The 14,373-nt window shown below is 42.8% G+C and overlaps 1 protein-coding gene across 1 annotated transcript; it reads right to left on the reverse strand.

Annotated features, from left to right (window-relative positions):
- Window positions 1–272: 272 nt before the first annotated feature.
- On the reverse strand, window positions 273–14,332 carry ND-42 (NADH dehydrogenase (ubiquinone) subunit ND-42). The gene is made up of 8 exons (XM_077659102.1): window positions 13,664–14,332; window positions 11,578–11,664; window positions 11,394–11,515; window positions 9,399–9,487; window positions 8,202–8,256; window positions 6,621–6,733; window positions 3,370–3,484; window positions 273–472 (listed from the first exon to the last, which is right to left on the reverse strand). Exons 1-8 carry the CDS (start codon window positions 14,199–14,201, stop codon window positions 344–346), a joined length of 1,248 nt encoding a protein of 415 aa, XP_077515228.1. The 5' UTR covers window positions 14,202–14,332; the 3' UTR covers window positions 273–343.
- Window positions 14,333–14,373: the final 41 nt, after the last annotated feature.

Here is a 14,373-nt window from a genome sequence, read left to right on the forward strand (position 1 = left end):
ACATGGGCCTCTAGCATTTCGCCTCCATTAAAATGTGATCGCACAGCCGGATTCTTTCGGTCTTTCTGGTCAGCATGTTGCCTAAATAATGGACCAAAACAATTTTACTGTACACACTGTATACTTCGGCATTACTTTTACATTGAAATTGAAGATAGGACACACTTGCAAAGCCAGACTTTTCCTACAAATGCTATAAGAACAACCTGGAATGAGAAGCAACATATGCTTACACATTTTTTTACAAGTCCAATCCACCTATAAAACAGCAGTTATAAGGGCAAGGGAAGTATATTTATTTCTCTTGCACTACCAGCTGTGCAAGTGAGTGAAGCACAACATTCTAGTACATTCCAGTGGATGGCCTCATCCGCATACTTTCCCAACGGCTGACCTTGGTCCTGAAGAAAACCGCCTTGTCACCGAGGTGCTTGTTGAAGCCCTTTTCATATAACTGTCTCTTGCTGTTGAACTGGAAAAAAAAAACAGGAAAAGAAAAAAGGTAAGAAATCATGCACGCGCACGTGTGCACGCACACACACACATGCACAACGACAACAATAATGTTTAAGGGATACCGAGGACAAACTCAAGTTGACCTGAATCGATAATTTACTGTTCTAACGACAAAGATGCTCTTACTCAAAACATGGTTTTTATGAGCTAGGAAAAGCCTGAAAAATGAAATAAAGGCGTCATTATCAGTGGCCAATTTCTCAAATAAACTGCGAGTGCCGACTTTTTTTTTTCTTGTGGATATCAGAGGCTAGGCCATGTTGCCGTTCATTTCATAATGGTGACCATGAAATCCTTTTCAGTGCAGATGTCGCGAGTTTGAATCGGATGTTGGGAAAACATTTAGAATGTTATTATCTCGGCAATAAATGAGTCCTTTGCTACCAGAAAAACATCAACATACCCTAAAAGAGCCATAGAGTCAATTAGTACTAAGAACACAAATTAGGTGCAGAATCAAAGAAAATTAAGAATGTGGTTTTTATTCTATTCAAGCATAGTACAGGGACACTGTGATACCTGAATAAAGCAGGATATCGCTGAAAAAATAATATTTAATGTCTTAATGTGCTCTAGAAAGTCTTATTTCAGGCCGATGATGTCAAAATGTACCGTTGATTTTCGGCAACGAAAATGAAGTGGCAGCCAGATAGGGCACTGTTGATTTGAGTGGTTAGGTGTCCAGTTTGAACCTAACTCCTTTGTACTCGCGTAATGGATCCAAAACATAATGTGTCTGAGTGTAGTAAGCTTTTTCGCGTGGAGAAAAAAACTGAAAAGCAGCAATGAAAGTGAAGGAAAACTAATAATAATAATGCTAGGGTCCACACTTTTCATTTGCTTCGAAGCGTCGCGTAGGCGAGTGCTACTGCTGAAACTGTGGATGCCGAGCTGGTTTCTAGATAAGGGGAGGGGAGGTGGATGGATCCAGAGTGGCCGGGGGTTGATAGAGAGGTGGCTGATGCTTCTGGAGGGAGGAGGCGGAAGGTGAGGGCTCTTCGGATGCCCCTGGCAACACAACAATTACATGCTAGCTTCCGCTGCGGGCTTGCAAAGCGCGGTTCTGATTGGTAGCACTCGATGTCAGCCCTGGGCGAGTAAAAAGTGATTTCGTCTGCTCTTTTTATTTTGAATTTTCTAAATAGAACAACTTTTGTTTACGTGCTCCGATTCCAATAATTATTTTTACACAGTTGTCTGGAACTCGGGAGGAATTCCTCTAACCAGAAGGAATTCCTCCTGAGAAGGAAGGAGGAATTCCTCTAACCAAAAAAAATGTCACAGCGACCCTTTAACCCGCAATGGACAACTGTTCCTTTTTTCGAAAAATGTACTAAAATAGTCGTTTTTTTTTTTCAGGAAATATTAAGATGCTTTATCTAAAGCACAAGAAACAACAAAAATTTTTGTATTGGAACAATCATTTGGCCCATATCTGCTCCTTAAAAAACCAAAGTTACAACAATACAGAACAGAAAGGCTTCTTCCTGTATGCGCTGTGACAACAAACATTCAAATTGTGCTACTCTAGCCTGTCACAAGTGTGCTAATGCTCCAAGCAGGAAACTGCACACAGGGCTGTCCGACTCCACCTGCACCAGGTGCACCTTTCCTTCTGGAAACACTTCCCATTACAGTAAAGGCTTGTTAATTAGAACTCTGTTAATTCGAATTTTCGAATTGATGGTTAATTCAAAACTGATGCCCCTGTCCCGGCACAGCCCTGGGTATTTCACTGGTGAGAAATTCCTGATAATTCCAATATGCTGGCATCTGCAACAGTTAAGTCGAACTAGAAGCCCCTTGCTTACACTGCTCCTCGTATACTCGTATATACAGACTGTTCAGCAATTAAATGCGTGCCATAGAATGCTTCTCTGCTAAAGAGGTGAATTGTTTGTGCTCATTCTTTGCACAGAAACAGCATTTGGTCGGGGTACTTGCCTGAATCAATCGAAAAAAGTCGGATATTCACATCGTCTATGGTGACGATGAAACAAAACAAGTCGTTATCTCAGCGACTGCACTGGTGGCACCATCTCATTTGTCGGCCATGGAGATTTAGCAAAGAAGTGAGGGGAGGGTGGCGGTGAGGGTCGGTTGGCAGCAGGTTCGAAGACGCTTTTTCAACTGCTTTGCCAACGATCATAAAAAACTTAGTTTGGCTATACCTGCATTAAATTTCCATTCTTTTACGAAAAAGAGCCTTCAAACCGCCTGCAAAACACCCCCCACCCCCTTTTTTCACGAATCTCAAATGCCCTCCTGGACACAGCCGTCCTCACTGCACGGCGGGCCTTGATGCAAGCCACACGAACTGCCTTAATGATTTCCTGATTGAAATTCTAAGAGGACCCTGCTGCTAAGCTACACCTAATTCTAAATGTTCAAGAAGCAAGAGGTCACATATATACCCATACCAGCCTGGTCTGAGACAGTCACAACATTTCCATCAAAATTCTAAGAGGAACTGCAGTGAGCTGTCACAATTGGAATCAAAAACCAGTACTCAATAATGCAATTCCATAGCAGACAGACGGATGGGACGGACGGAAACATACACGCACAAATAATGCTGAGGAAGTTTGCTGTGCAGACTATTATTTGTCAAGTTCCTTTGAATATGCTAAGAAAACCAAAGCAAATATTTGCCAACACACAGCAAAATGGCAGCAATTGTGGCCCTGCAACAAATATTTTTACTTCTGAGCCTTTCTTAATCAACTAGCGTTGCATTTACACTATGCATTTTCAAGTCACTAAGCATAGGTGAAGAGACCTTTTCATGGTCAGATAACCAAAAGAAAAAAAAGCACAGCTTTCCATGCTGTAATTCAAACATGGCACCCCCACCTCTTCTATGACTTCGAACATCTCCTCCTCATCTTCTCCACTCTTGAACAATTCTGGTGCGTCAAAGAGGTCCATTTGGAGACAGTTCATGACTTCGTCTTTTTCGGCTGTTAGCCTGACACAAGAGGTAGAGAAGGGGCATGCACACTTCATAGTATCAACGAGCACTGCACAATGCACTCTATACCTAGAGCCCTTTATTTCTGAGTAAAACCTGATTTTGCATGCTGAACACATTTCTCAAAAATCGGGTTAAACCCGATTTCTCTCCAAGAAATGTTGCATCTACAAAACGCACAAGGGCAAGGGAATGAGGGGCTCGTTAATGTACATATATATGAAAGGGCACAGGAAACACGCATTTTCCTAAACAAAGCTGAAGACACCTCGTGAAACAGGGGGACATTCTGTGCTTATTCGAGAAGAATGTTCGTTCAACTGGTTATCCTAAACCTCTCTTAATGTTTGTTATTCATGATGCAACTTAATTTGAAAATATGTATGAAAAGTAACTTTTAGAAGCGAGATGCCAGAACCCGTATACCTATCAGGCATTTATTTGGCATCACATATCAAGCACTACCACACTAACGACATCCTGCTCCAGGGCTCTTGCCCTGCAAAAAATTATCCTCTGGGATTTTTAATGACTGTTTTCAAGTGCGCAAGGCACGCAGGTCCTGCATGAACATGAAGGAGATTGACAGTTGAACTGTCAAGATAATTGTGTCATCATCAGCAGGCTATGCCCACTGCAGGACAAAGACCTCTGCCATTTCTCTCAATGAACCCTGTCCAGTGGCAGTTACAGCTCCCTCTCTCCGCAAACTTTTCAATTTCATCTGCCCACCTAACTTTTTGCCACCCCCTGCTACGCTTGCCTTCTCTTGGAATCCAGTATGTTACCGTTAACTGCCATTGGTTACCTTGCCTTCACATTACATGCCCTGTCCAAGCCCACTTACTTTTTACTTTTACTAGGATGTCACTAACATGTGTTTGTTCTCTGACCCCTCTTCCTGTCCCTTGACGTTACACCTGTCATTTTCTTTTCCGTAGATCGCTCAATGTCCTCAACTTAAGCTGAACCCTTTTCGTTAGCCTCCAATTTCCTGTCGCAATGGTGAGTACCAGTAAGATACAACTTTTATATACCTTTCTCTTGAGAGACAGTGGTAAACTGCGATTCGTCCTTTACTTTACTCCCATGATCTGGGTCTACGGTCACTATCTTCCTAGACCTAAGACGAACGATTTACAGTGGTTAAGCCAAATGCAAATAAGATGCACTAGCACGTCAGTGAAGTGATGTGCCATTGCCCCGTGATGGAAGGTACTGCCACAGGTGGGGCTTGCGAGAACCAGCTTGCTTTTCCCGAGCAATCCCTCGCAACCAATCATTAATTGAGCTCACACCTGCCACGATGGGCAGCTTGCTCATAATCCAGTGGGCAGGCTGTGATGATGTAACAAGGTACAAGGTCATGCAACCTAGATGTCAGGCTTCAGACACGCAAACACACAATGGCTAAATGCAGGGAATGGCCACTGTAAGTGCAAGCGCACTAAAAATCTAATTTGGTGAAGACTTTTCAGCACAGTAGCACTAGGGTTCCCACTCCTGGCTTTTGCCGTTGCCTGTCCAAAGGCTCCACGTGAACGCGGGTTACGATGTAAACTCCTTCCCCCGCCCCGACGCCTCTCCCCAAAGAAATGCATGCGGAAGAACCAGAAGATTGTGCTGATGGAAGGGGAGGAGAAGGCGGCAGCTCTCACTTTTGGCCAGACCAGCCATGCAGGCCTATGAAATGGAAGACAATAAAGGACCCGCAGCCAGAAGGCTCCCAGTGAGAGAGAGAGAGAGTGTGCGTGCATGCATGTGTGTCAAAGCGATTCGTGCGGGTGCTGAAGAAGGGGATGGCGGTCAGCCTGGCACCTTAGGGGCTGTCAAAAGCTCCTGGTATGACGGGACTGGAGGGGGGAGCGTGAACTTGTGCACCTCATTGCTGTGCTTCTCTGCATCTAACTTTGCATGTACTAAGCCCCCCCATCAATGCATTTTAGTTTAACGCACTAGCATTAGAAGAATGTTTCACTCAAACATTGGCAATGGCAAAAAATACTGATTGCTAGCACACCTCATTCGAATTTAGCCAAAGCATCGAAGTACTTGGGCCAAACTGAGCTAAACCGTTGCCAATTTTTTTTCTGCACAACCTGTCATTTTCTTGCTATTTGCAAAATATTCAGCAAAAAATAGGGAATTTTGTGTCCTGCATGAAAACAAGTGCTTATAGGACCTGAAAAACCAGAATTATGGAGAACTTTTGCCGACTAACCCGACTTGTACCCAAATTTGAACTAAGAAAATATTGCCCGATTTTTACTCCCTGAATTCTGAAAAAAAAAATAAAACCCTAAAACGAAGGGCCCCATCAATACCTTTTAGTACCCACCAAGCACACCTGTGTGAGCTCATAGATAATTTGGAAAACCTTGGGAGAGGAACCCTGTGTGGGCCTTCAATTGAAGTATGGACAGCAAATTTTTGACTGAGTGTTTTCTTAGAAATGGTGTGTAGGACATTAGTATACATGAACAACTAGCCAAGTAATTTGCCTACATCTATTAAATAATTCATCACTGAACATCTCTTATGCTGTTTTAGTTTCGGCTTCAAAAGTAGAACAGTGCCTAAAACGTGTTCGAATTTCAGGCAACGTGAGGTATAAAAAGCATGATATAATTACTGCTTTATTGCTTTAGTCCCTTGAAACTCTCATGCTAGCGATCCCCAAGAGCCAGAATGAGAACGAATGAGCAAGAAGATAAAATATCTTCAATACTGTGTCCTGGGCTATGTCATGATACAGCACTTGTCTGTGTCTTCTTCCTTTGAACTCGTCCCTTTGTTGTGCTGAATTTTCCAAGATGCATGGTACTGTAGGCAAGCAAAAATTTGCAGCCTTTTGTATAATCATTTTTTGTCAGATTCTGCCTTTGCCTCAAGTGTAACATGCTGCCTTGACTGTGGAAAATGTGGGCTGGTGGCACAGCAGCGATGCCACGGCCGCCAGGCCTCACCAGCTTCGAAGAAATCTACATGAGGTGAATCTGTGCCATCACTATCTTCCTCAGGATGATAAGCTTCCTGTAGCATAAGTGGCAAGGGCAGCGTCGTTACTCGCTCTTCTGGCTGACTGCATGCCACAAGCACTTATTAGCAACTAATGAGTGCTGCGTGGGCTTACCTGTAACGGTAGTCATCCCAAACATCACCAATCTTCCTCCAGTCTGCCATCATCGGTCCGTATGGATCATCCAGGTAACCTTCAAAGTCGATGTGCTCTATGTCATCAAGCACCTGAAAGTACGGGCACACATCACTGAAATGTATACTTAATTTTTAATAACGCTACTCAGTACACTTGGTAAAGAATACAGGTATACAAAGTATATTTAGTACACATCACAACAGTCTTTGAATTGTGGAATGTTTATTCCTCACTAAATTGAGCAGGCAGTTAACAGAATCTACTTTTCTTCATAAAATCTGGCATCTACAGGGATTTGTTTCAAGCATGAAATGCTTTTAGCTCCCATTTTCAACAATTTCAGTCAAACATCCTCCCGAAACTAAAGTGAATTTTTGTCTAAAGTGGCTTCGTTATAGCGTAAACTATTTTTTTATGACGGAACACATAGCGCTAAGAAACCAGGACGAACAAAGAAAGAGACACCACGAGCGCCAACTTTCAACTGAATTTTATTCATTGCATGTGAAGCTCTTATACAGGCTGAATATCACAGAAAAAATACTACCTTGCTGTGAGTTACCATATAACACACACTTATTTTTTATTTACACCATCAAGGAAATCAATTTCTTTCTTTGAGAGCGAGATAGATGCTGCACTAACACATTTATCTTTCAGTTTTCGTATCTGTCTGGCTTCTACAATGTCACGTGTTAGTTGCTGTTTATTTTTACTTATGATTCGGCATTCTTTAAAAACACGATGGCACCCCACCGGCTTGCAATCCAAACCAGTGGAGTGCCATGCTGTTTTCCGGTCAGAGCGCTGTACCAAGGCGAATTTTTCAACTGTGACGCTTCTCAGAAGCCGCATAGATATTCTTTACAGCTGTATGATTGTACTCAAGTAGATGCTAAGAAGCAATTATTCCCTTCATTAAAACCATTGCACTTTATCAAAAATAATCAGTAACCTCTTTGTTTATTGACATAGCTATATTGAGAAATTACAAGAGAAAGAGTATTGCACAATAGAAAGTACAACACTCAATTTCTGACCAAGATTTCACCAAAATTTTTTCTGCATACATACACACAGAAGTATTAAAGAACTCTGACTGCTTAATTTGACAAAGCTAAATTCGTAATCCAAGGCTCCACAAGGTGTGAAGAACTTCACTAGCCAGCTCTTTCCTGAATGCAAAGTGAACATACTAACCGCTACAAGAGCTAGCATTCTTTGAAAAAAAAAAAATGAAGCAATTCAGACTTTAGAGGATGACAGGCCTTCAATGTTGGTGCTCTCGGGGCCTCTCTCCCCTCTGCCCTTGTCTCATGAGCTTCCTTTCTCAGACTACTAGTTTTCATTGCTAACAATTACTGATAACAGAGGCTCACCTCAGTATTTATGAGGTGACCAAAGTGGGTTTGCTTAAGATTTATATGCATACTCTTTAAAAACTAGCAAAGAAAAAATGCAAAGAAACAACAGAAAGCACAGCATGTACGAAACTTGAAATATGACCAGATATATTCCTAGCCATATGGTATCCTCTCAGGCCAGGTATCCTCTTACCATTTCAGTGTCTCCAAAGTGTGACCAGTCATACATCAGCAGCTCCGTTTCTTTCCTGTGATCAAATGACAGTTACAATGAAAACGATTGCGTTACCACAAAAATAAATATTTCCTTTTAGATCAAGCTTGAGCAATACACAAGCAAGACATCCCTGACATTTATAACAGCTTAAAGGACTGGCATACTGGCTAAGGTGGGTTTACTTGACTGATACAAATGAGCACTTGCACGTTCACAATAAGTTCTCCTAGCTGAGTATTGCAAATTTAAGATGTAACAACCTCATAGGCACCATGACTTCAAATAAACATCAAGAAAGAGAGAAAAAAAAAGAGGTGCCATCACACTGCTTTTGTAAACGAAGCATTCTGAGCAGATTTTTTTTTTTTGCAAGGAGCAACAATTCTGAATGATACATAGCTGCTGACCGACCGTTTGAAGACATGACTTTTTAGCGCTATTAACAACAGAACAAACACAGAGAAATGGAATGACCATTAGGCATTTGCTAGTACTAAGCCTAGTGGTTATCTTGTTTCTATACGTTTATCCCGTTGTCAATAGTAGCGCTAAAAAATTGTATCTTCAAAAGCTTGCAACCAACTAGCTCAACTGTATGCTCTGTAAAATAGATAAAAGTGCAGACAAACTCTATACAAACATGATGTCCAACTGCTTCACTTCTTTCCTATTGCCAAAATTGTTGCCATGTTTTGACACCATAACACTAAAGCGGGTACGCCTGGAGTTAATCTCAAGTATTAAATATTACGATTCCAGGAGTATTGCTAGCTACTAAGTCATCACCATGTCCCACAAAGCAAGCAAAAAACAAAAACTACATGCCAGACTTGCATCACAGTGCCCCTTCAAAGAATGACACTTAAAACATTTACGAGTGTGAACCACGCAATCACACGCTAAAAAATTGGTGGTAATTTAGCTTCGGTTAAACCTGGAGTGACGAGATAGCCACAGCTGGCTGAGTGGAACTTGGTCACGTGATCAGCCATGGCACCGCGCTGCCGGCAGCTGCTCTGCACCACGTGACCAACCACATGACAGCGTGGCCACGCTGCGCTGCCACGGCGACGGCGCCACCACGCTGAAGGCTCGAAATGCTACCGTAAGGTAGCTATCGCTACAAAACAGTCAACGAGTAATGCTTTGACACACAGAAGCAGCTAAACTCACCTCACAGAGCGCAGGTAGTTCTTCTTATACAAAGACTCAATTTCGTCCAGGTAGGCTTTAGTTAAAACTTTTGATTTCACTTCTTCTGGCTGCAAAAGATAGTCAAGCAGGCTATGTCAACTCACAAAGAGCAATGTAGAGGCTGTCAGCAGTGGTACTGACATCGTAATAAAGAATAATGGTATCCTTGTTAAACAAAAGCCCCCGCTCGCTCAATACAAGAAATTACCTTGGCTGGAATCAATCTCCCCTTCCCACTCAATCACCTAGTAAGCAACAAATACATATCTCAAAACAGCATAACTCTGTTTTTTCACATACTGCATGAGTTTTATTTCGCACCGTCAAAAGCAACATTAAAACGTCGAAACAGAAGAGACAGTGGGAGTCGCATGCTTTTTTTACAGCAAGTAGCTGGAATTATTATTAATGTTAGGAAAAGAGAACAAAAAATGCACTAAGTTTTGTTGGCAGCATTGCTTGCTGTTAACAAACCTCTCTCAACCCACTCCAGCTGTGCGCACATGGTTGACTTTTGACAATGTGTTGTTGGACGTGTGGCATGCGCAGAGGCATCTCTGATTGTGCAAGAAAATGCAGCAGGAGGGAACGTGTGAGGACAAATATGTGAAAGATATGTGAGGATATATTTCTGCCCACCGGTAAATGTCTTCCAATGTCACCTCGTTTACAACTGGGACAGCCCTATTATACTCATGAGAGGTGCTCACGACTCATACTTAGAAACAGTTAGTTCACAAGGGCGGCGCTTCTTTAGGAAAAATCTCAAGAGAATGGTGAAAAACAGTGTAACAAAATGCCATTTTGTTTAACAAAGAAATGCCGTGAAACATATGTGCACCTGGAGTGCAAAGTTTCTCCACTGCAGGCATTGGTGACAGTATTTCAAAGATGAAGTTGGTAGTGCAAACAAGATGCAAACATTTATATAGGTAACATCACAACACTCAGCAAATAACGCTAAATGACAACACTAAGCGGGTATTTAAGCCAAGAATGCACATTATGCTATGCGCAGAATTTTACAAGACTGCACACAGAAGGTGTATTAAGAAGATACACTAAAAGAGGTCTCGAATAAAACGTAGCCCATAATGTTTTAAAGAGAAAAATTTTACTCATGGTGCACCATTTCGTTTTAGTCTGTATGCCCTCCACCCCCACAGGCTGACAAGCACGCATCCAAGGGCCCCCGGGATCAAACTCCCCTCCCCGCTTGCTCGATACAAGAAATAACCCTGGGTCCCTCCTAAAAAATTTTTTGCTGTGTGCCTGGGCACCAGACTGAAAACCTGTTCACAGAACTAACTTGTCCCATCTAAAACAAGCAGTCTCCTCTTTACACAAACTTACCCCCACGAGCCGTACAAAGGCTGACTCCTCTTCCCAAAACCATTTCTCACTGCACCAGACTACCTCAAGAGCAAAGCCGGTATTTCTGTGAAAAAAATTCTGTGGACAATGTGCACTGCTCTGCTAAAGGTGCTGGTTAGATGCAATGCTGCTAGTCCCACTCCTCATAATATAGCACTTCTCTCCTAGTGAAGCCAAACTTTTTTAAGCCAAGCCTTTAAAGTTGGAATGACGTGCTGTGATAGCATAACCACTGGCAAGCACAACTGCCATTCATATCATACATTGCCCAGGTTCTCAGTTTAACAATGTAGCGGTATGAATGCCGCAAAAATTTGCCTAATCAACTGCACTTCTACCGTTTTCTGTTTGGCTTCAATGAAGATAGTGCAATTGATCTATCGAAGACCACTGCTAGAATATGGCTCTAAACATCAACAAAGGCAAACAGCAAACAGCTACAGTAGGCAGCAAAATAGTTAGGGCAGTGAGTTTTTATGCAGCAAAGCAAACCTGTGGCCTAAGAGGCATGCTGCAATGAAGGACTCCGGATTAATTTCAACCATCTGAAATTATTTAAAGTGCACCAGGTAGTAAAACTAGAGATGTCGAGACACTTACACGGTTCCGCTCACGGATCCTCTGAAGCAAGATGTCAGTGGGGGCATCGAGGTAAATGACCAAGTGTGGCTTCAGAAGTTCAGGGAGAGAGAAGTGCCGGCACTTGTGGTACATCTTCCAAGCTGTAATAAAAAGGATGCATACCTGGCTCCACATAGAAGCTTTTGATGAATGCACTTCTTACCATTATTTGAGATGTAGCCAAACTTGTGCATGGCGTCAGCAAAGACAAAATCGGAGTAGCAGCTGCGCTCCAGGACAACTCCTTGGCCTATGTATTAAAAGAAAAGGTGGAATAAAAATAAGGAAGCAAAAATAAATGATATGATACTGAATAAAAACAGTGGCTTGGCAGCCAGCTCTAGAATAAATGTAGCCAGAGGCACTGATACACTACAAGTGCTTGGAATGTTGCACACTGTGGACACAACCATGTGTTGGCTGAACTCAACCAAACATCACTTGGGTTGTTTGCAGTTTCTGTTAATATATGCTTATTCTACCAGCCATTTTGCTTCCTCCGTGCTTTCCTTTATAGCATGAGGCGTCCACTCGGAGTGACAAAGTTACAAAGCTTTTACAACTGCTTCCCTCTAAGCCAGTTCAACAGTTCACAAATTAGTGGATGAGTGGGCAACTGATGACAATGATCAGTTCTAACGGCGCAAAGGCAACTTTTGGCCAAAGGACGCCATGGTACAAGATATTTTTCATCTACAAAAAGGTGGGGTCAAAGACCCATTTTCCAAGCATTTCGCCCCGGAGAAGCTGGGCATCAGGCCAGGTGAAAGTATGTGCCTTCTGGAAACCAGACGGCGCTGGGAACTGAATGTTGCACCGCCCCCATACAAGCCGGACGCTCAAACCACTAGGCCTTCCTGCAGCAGTGAGTAACTGATACCTAGTTGAGCGCTCAAAAGCTGTCCAATAGTTGCCCTGTGATCACCTCCGCTTTGTGTGTGCATCTCTTTACAACGTAACATTTATACTACTACAGCAAAGTAAAAAAGTGTTAATGACTGCATCGCTGAGCATGTTGACCATGTTCTTTTGTGGGACTCACACGTGTTCAAAAGTTTCGACTTGAGCATCTGTAGATTGGAAGTGCTTTGTGAGGAAGTATGCATGCTACTGGTCATGTGCTTCCTTTTACTTAGACACACGACACATTACGTCTTTCATTGTGAACACAATGTAGACATCACTTTCTACGACGGTGCATATCGGCAATATGCTGCACAGGTATGCCTGCATTTATATATGCTCAGAAAGACCACTAATCCAAAAGCCAGCTGTTTCACATTATCTATCGACAAGCATACAAGTAAAACTGCGCAAAAAGAATGGTTCGCTTCAAATGAACCAAATAGCCTGCCAGAGCATCCTACTTCAGTGCATTTCTTCTCACGCGGACTCTTCTCTACTTCTCAAGAACAACGAACAAGCAGCACTCTTCTATATGAGCCTGATTGCCCTGTCAACATGCCAGTTCAGAGTGTGCACCTTGTCTATGCCTATGTGTGCCTTTCGTCTCTTTCTCTTTGCACAGTTTTGCTCATTCACTTCAAGTGAACCAACTAGCCCGCCAGAGCATCCTACATTTATTGACAAGACACCCTGCCCATCTCCAGACGTGGTTTTCAGAGAAACTGAGACGCAGACTGGCAACTTTATGCCCTCCTTCGCGATACTTACACAGTCCACCACACTGTGCTAGACTGTGTAATAGGTAAATAATAGATAATAAGATAATAGATAGATTCTAGCAGAGTACGCTACAAGTTTAAGCCTCACTGGGTTGCAATGATCCACATACTATAAAAAGGTGACTACTTTTCGAGGCAGCATTCAAGTAAAAAGGTGACTACTTTTCGAGGCAGCCTACAAGAACAAAACAGACTTGGCAATTAATTGATCGGCTCTACACATCACTTAGATGAGTGCATATGGTGCGACTGATTCAGAAGCATAATGATATAACCAGACAAAGGGGATCGAAATTGCCTTAGTTGTACGCTAAAGTTGCTACCTGTACTGCTCATCAGATCACAGTGTCTGTAGTTGTGAGCAATGGTCATAGATGAAAACTTTTAAACTCCTACTTTTATCGCCACACAGAAAGACACAGCAGTGTGTATGCAATAAAGGATCGAAAATATAGACAACGAAAGCTCCTATTAACGTTCCTTTCTTCACTTAAACGTCAGAAGTGTCAGTGGCGGGAGTTGACTTTGCTGCTTTGGTCGGGATTTCATACTGGTGCTACTTACCGGTGTTGAGCATGTGGACGAGGGCATCGACGTGCCGCTCAAACCTCAACATGTACATTTGCAACTGCATAATGGCCACATTGATGTTGTGCGGATCCTCATAAAATTTCTTGATGTCACACGAACGGCAAGAGGGTGGCAAGAGATGATCGAGGGTGCGGTAATCAAAGCCGTAGTCGTCCACATAGATCTGGTCGAAACTAGGCTCCCCAAAGTGCTTCAGCTCGAACTCTTCTGCAATGGTCTTGGCGAGCGCTGATTTGCCGCTTGCTATGTTCCCTTCCACCACTATCATCCGCGTATTCTCATCGAAACGGGACAGCGTTGAATCGAAGAGAAACTGCCAGCAGCGCATAGTCTTGGTTTCGTAAGGGAAGGGCTTCGGTTTCTGAACACGTTCCCTGAATGTTTTCGTCTTCATACCGGCCGAATGTTGCATCTGTACCGTGCACCTTGCGACCGCATTTCCGCACGAGGCACTCGGTAAGCCTGGTATTACAGTTATGCATCTACTAATCCGCAGAAGAGAGAAAGCCATTGCCTTCGAAAGGCAAGCTCACGGAAATCAAGAAAAGCAGCACGTATGAAATACGTCCAGCAGTTGACCTCTGCAGGACACCTCACAATTGATGAGCACGGCCCTATGTCCTATTCAGCTAGACGTACCAATCAAGAAGGTACCAATGGGAAATTAGTTGTAGATAGCATAA

This window comes from Amblyomma americanum, chromosome 3 (genome assembly GCF_052857255.1).
Source record: "Amblyomma americanum isolate KBUSLIRL-KWMA chromosome 3, ASM5285725v1, whole genome shotgun sequence".
Lineage (NCBI taxonomy): Eukaryota > Metazoa > Arthropoda > Arachnida > Ixodida > Ixodidae > Amblyomma > Amblyomma americanum.

What these genes read in the sequence shown, in the direction of transcription:
- ND-42 (XM_077659102.1), bottom strand. Translation starts at nt 14,201, where the DNA reads ATGGCTTTCTCTCTTCTGCGGATTAGTAGATGCATAACTGTAATACCA. An exon ending in TGGCTACATCTCAAATAATG is followed by an intron (nt 11,516 to 11,577) that starts GTAAGAAGTGCA and finishes TTTTTATTACAG; the next exon opens with CTTGGAAGATGTACCACAAG. An exon ending in TGTTCGAAGTCATAGAAGAG is followed by an intron (nt 473 to 3,369) that starts GTGGGGGTGCCA and finishes TTTTTTTTCCAG; the next exon opens with TTCAACAGCAAGAGACAGTT.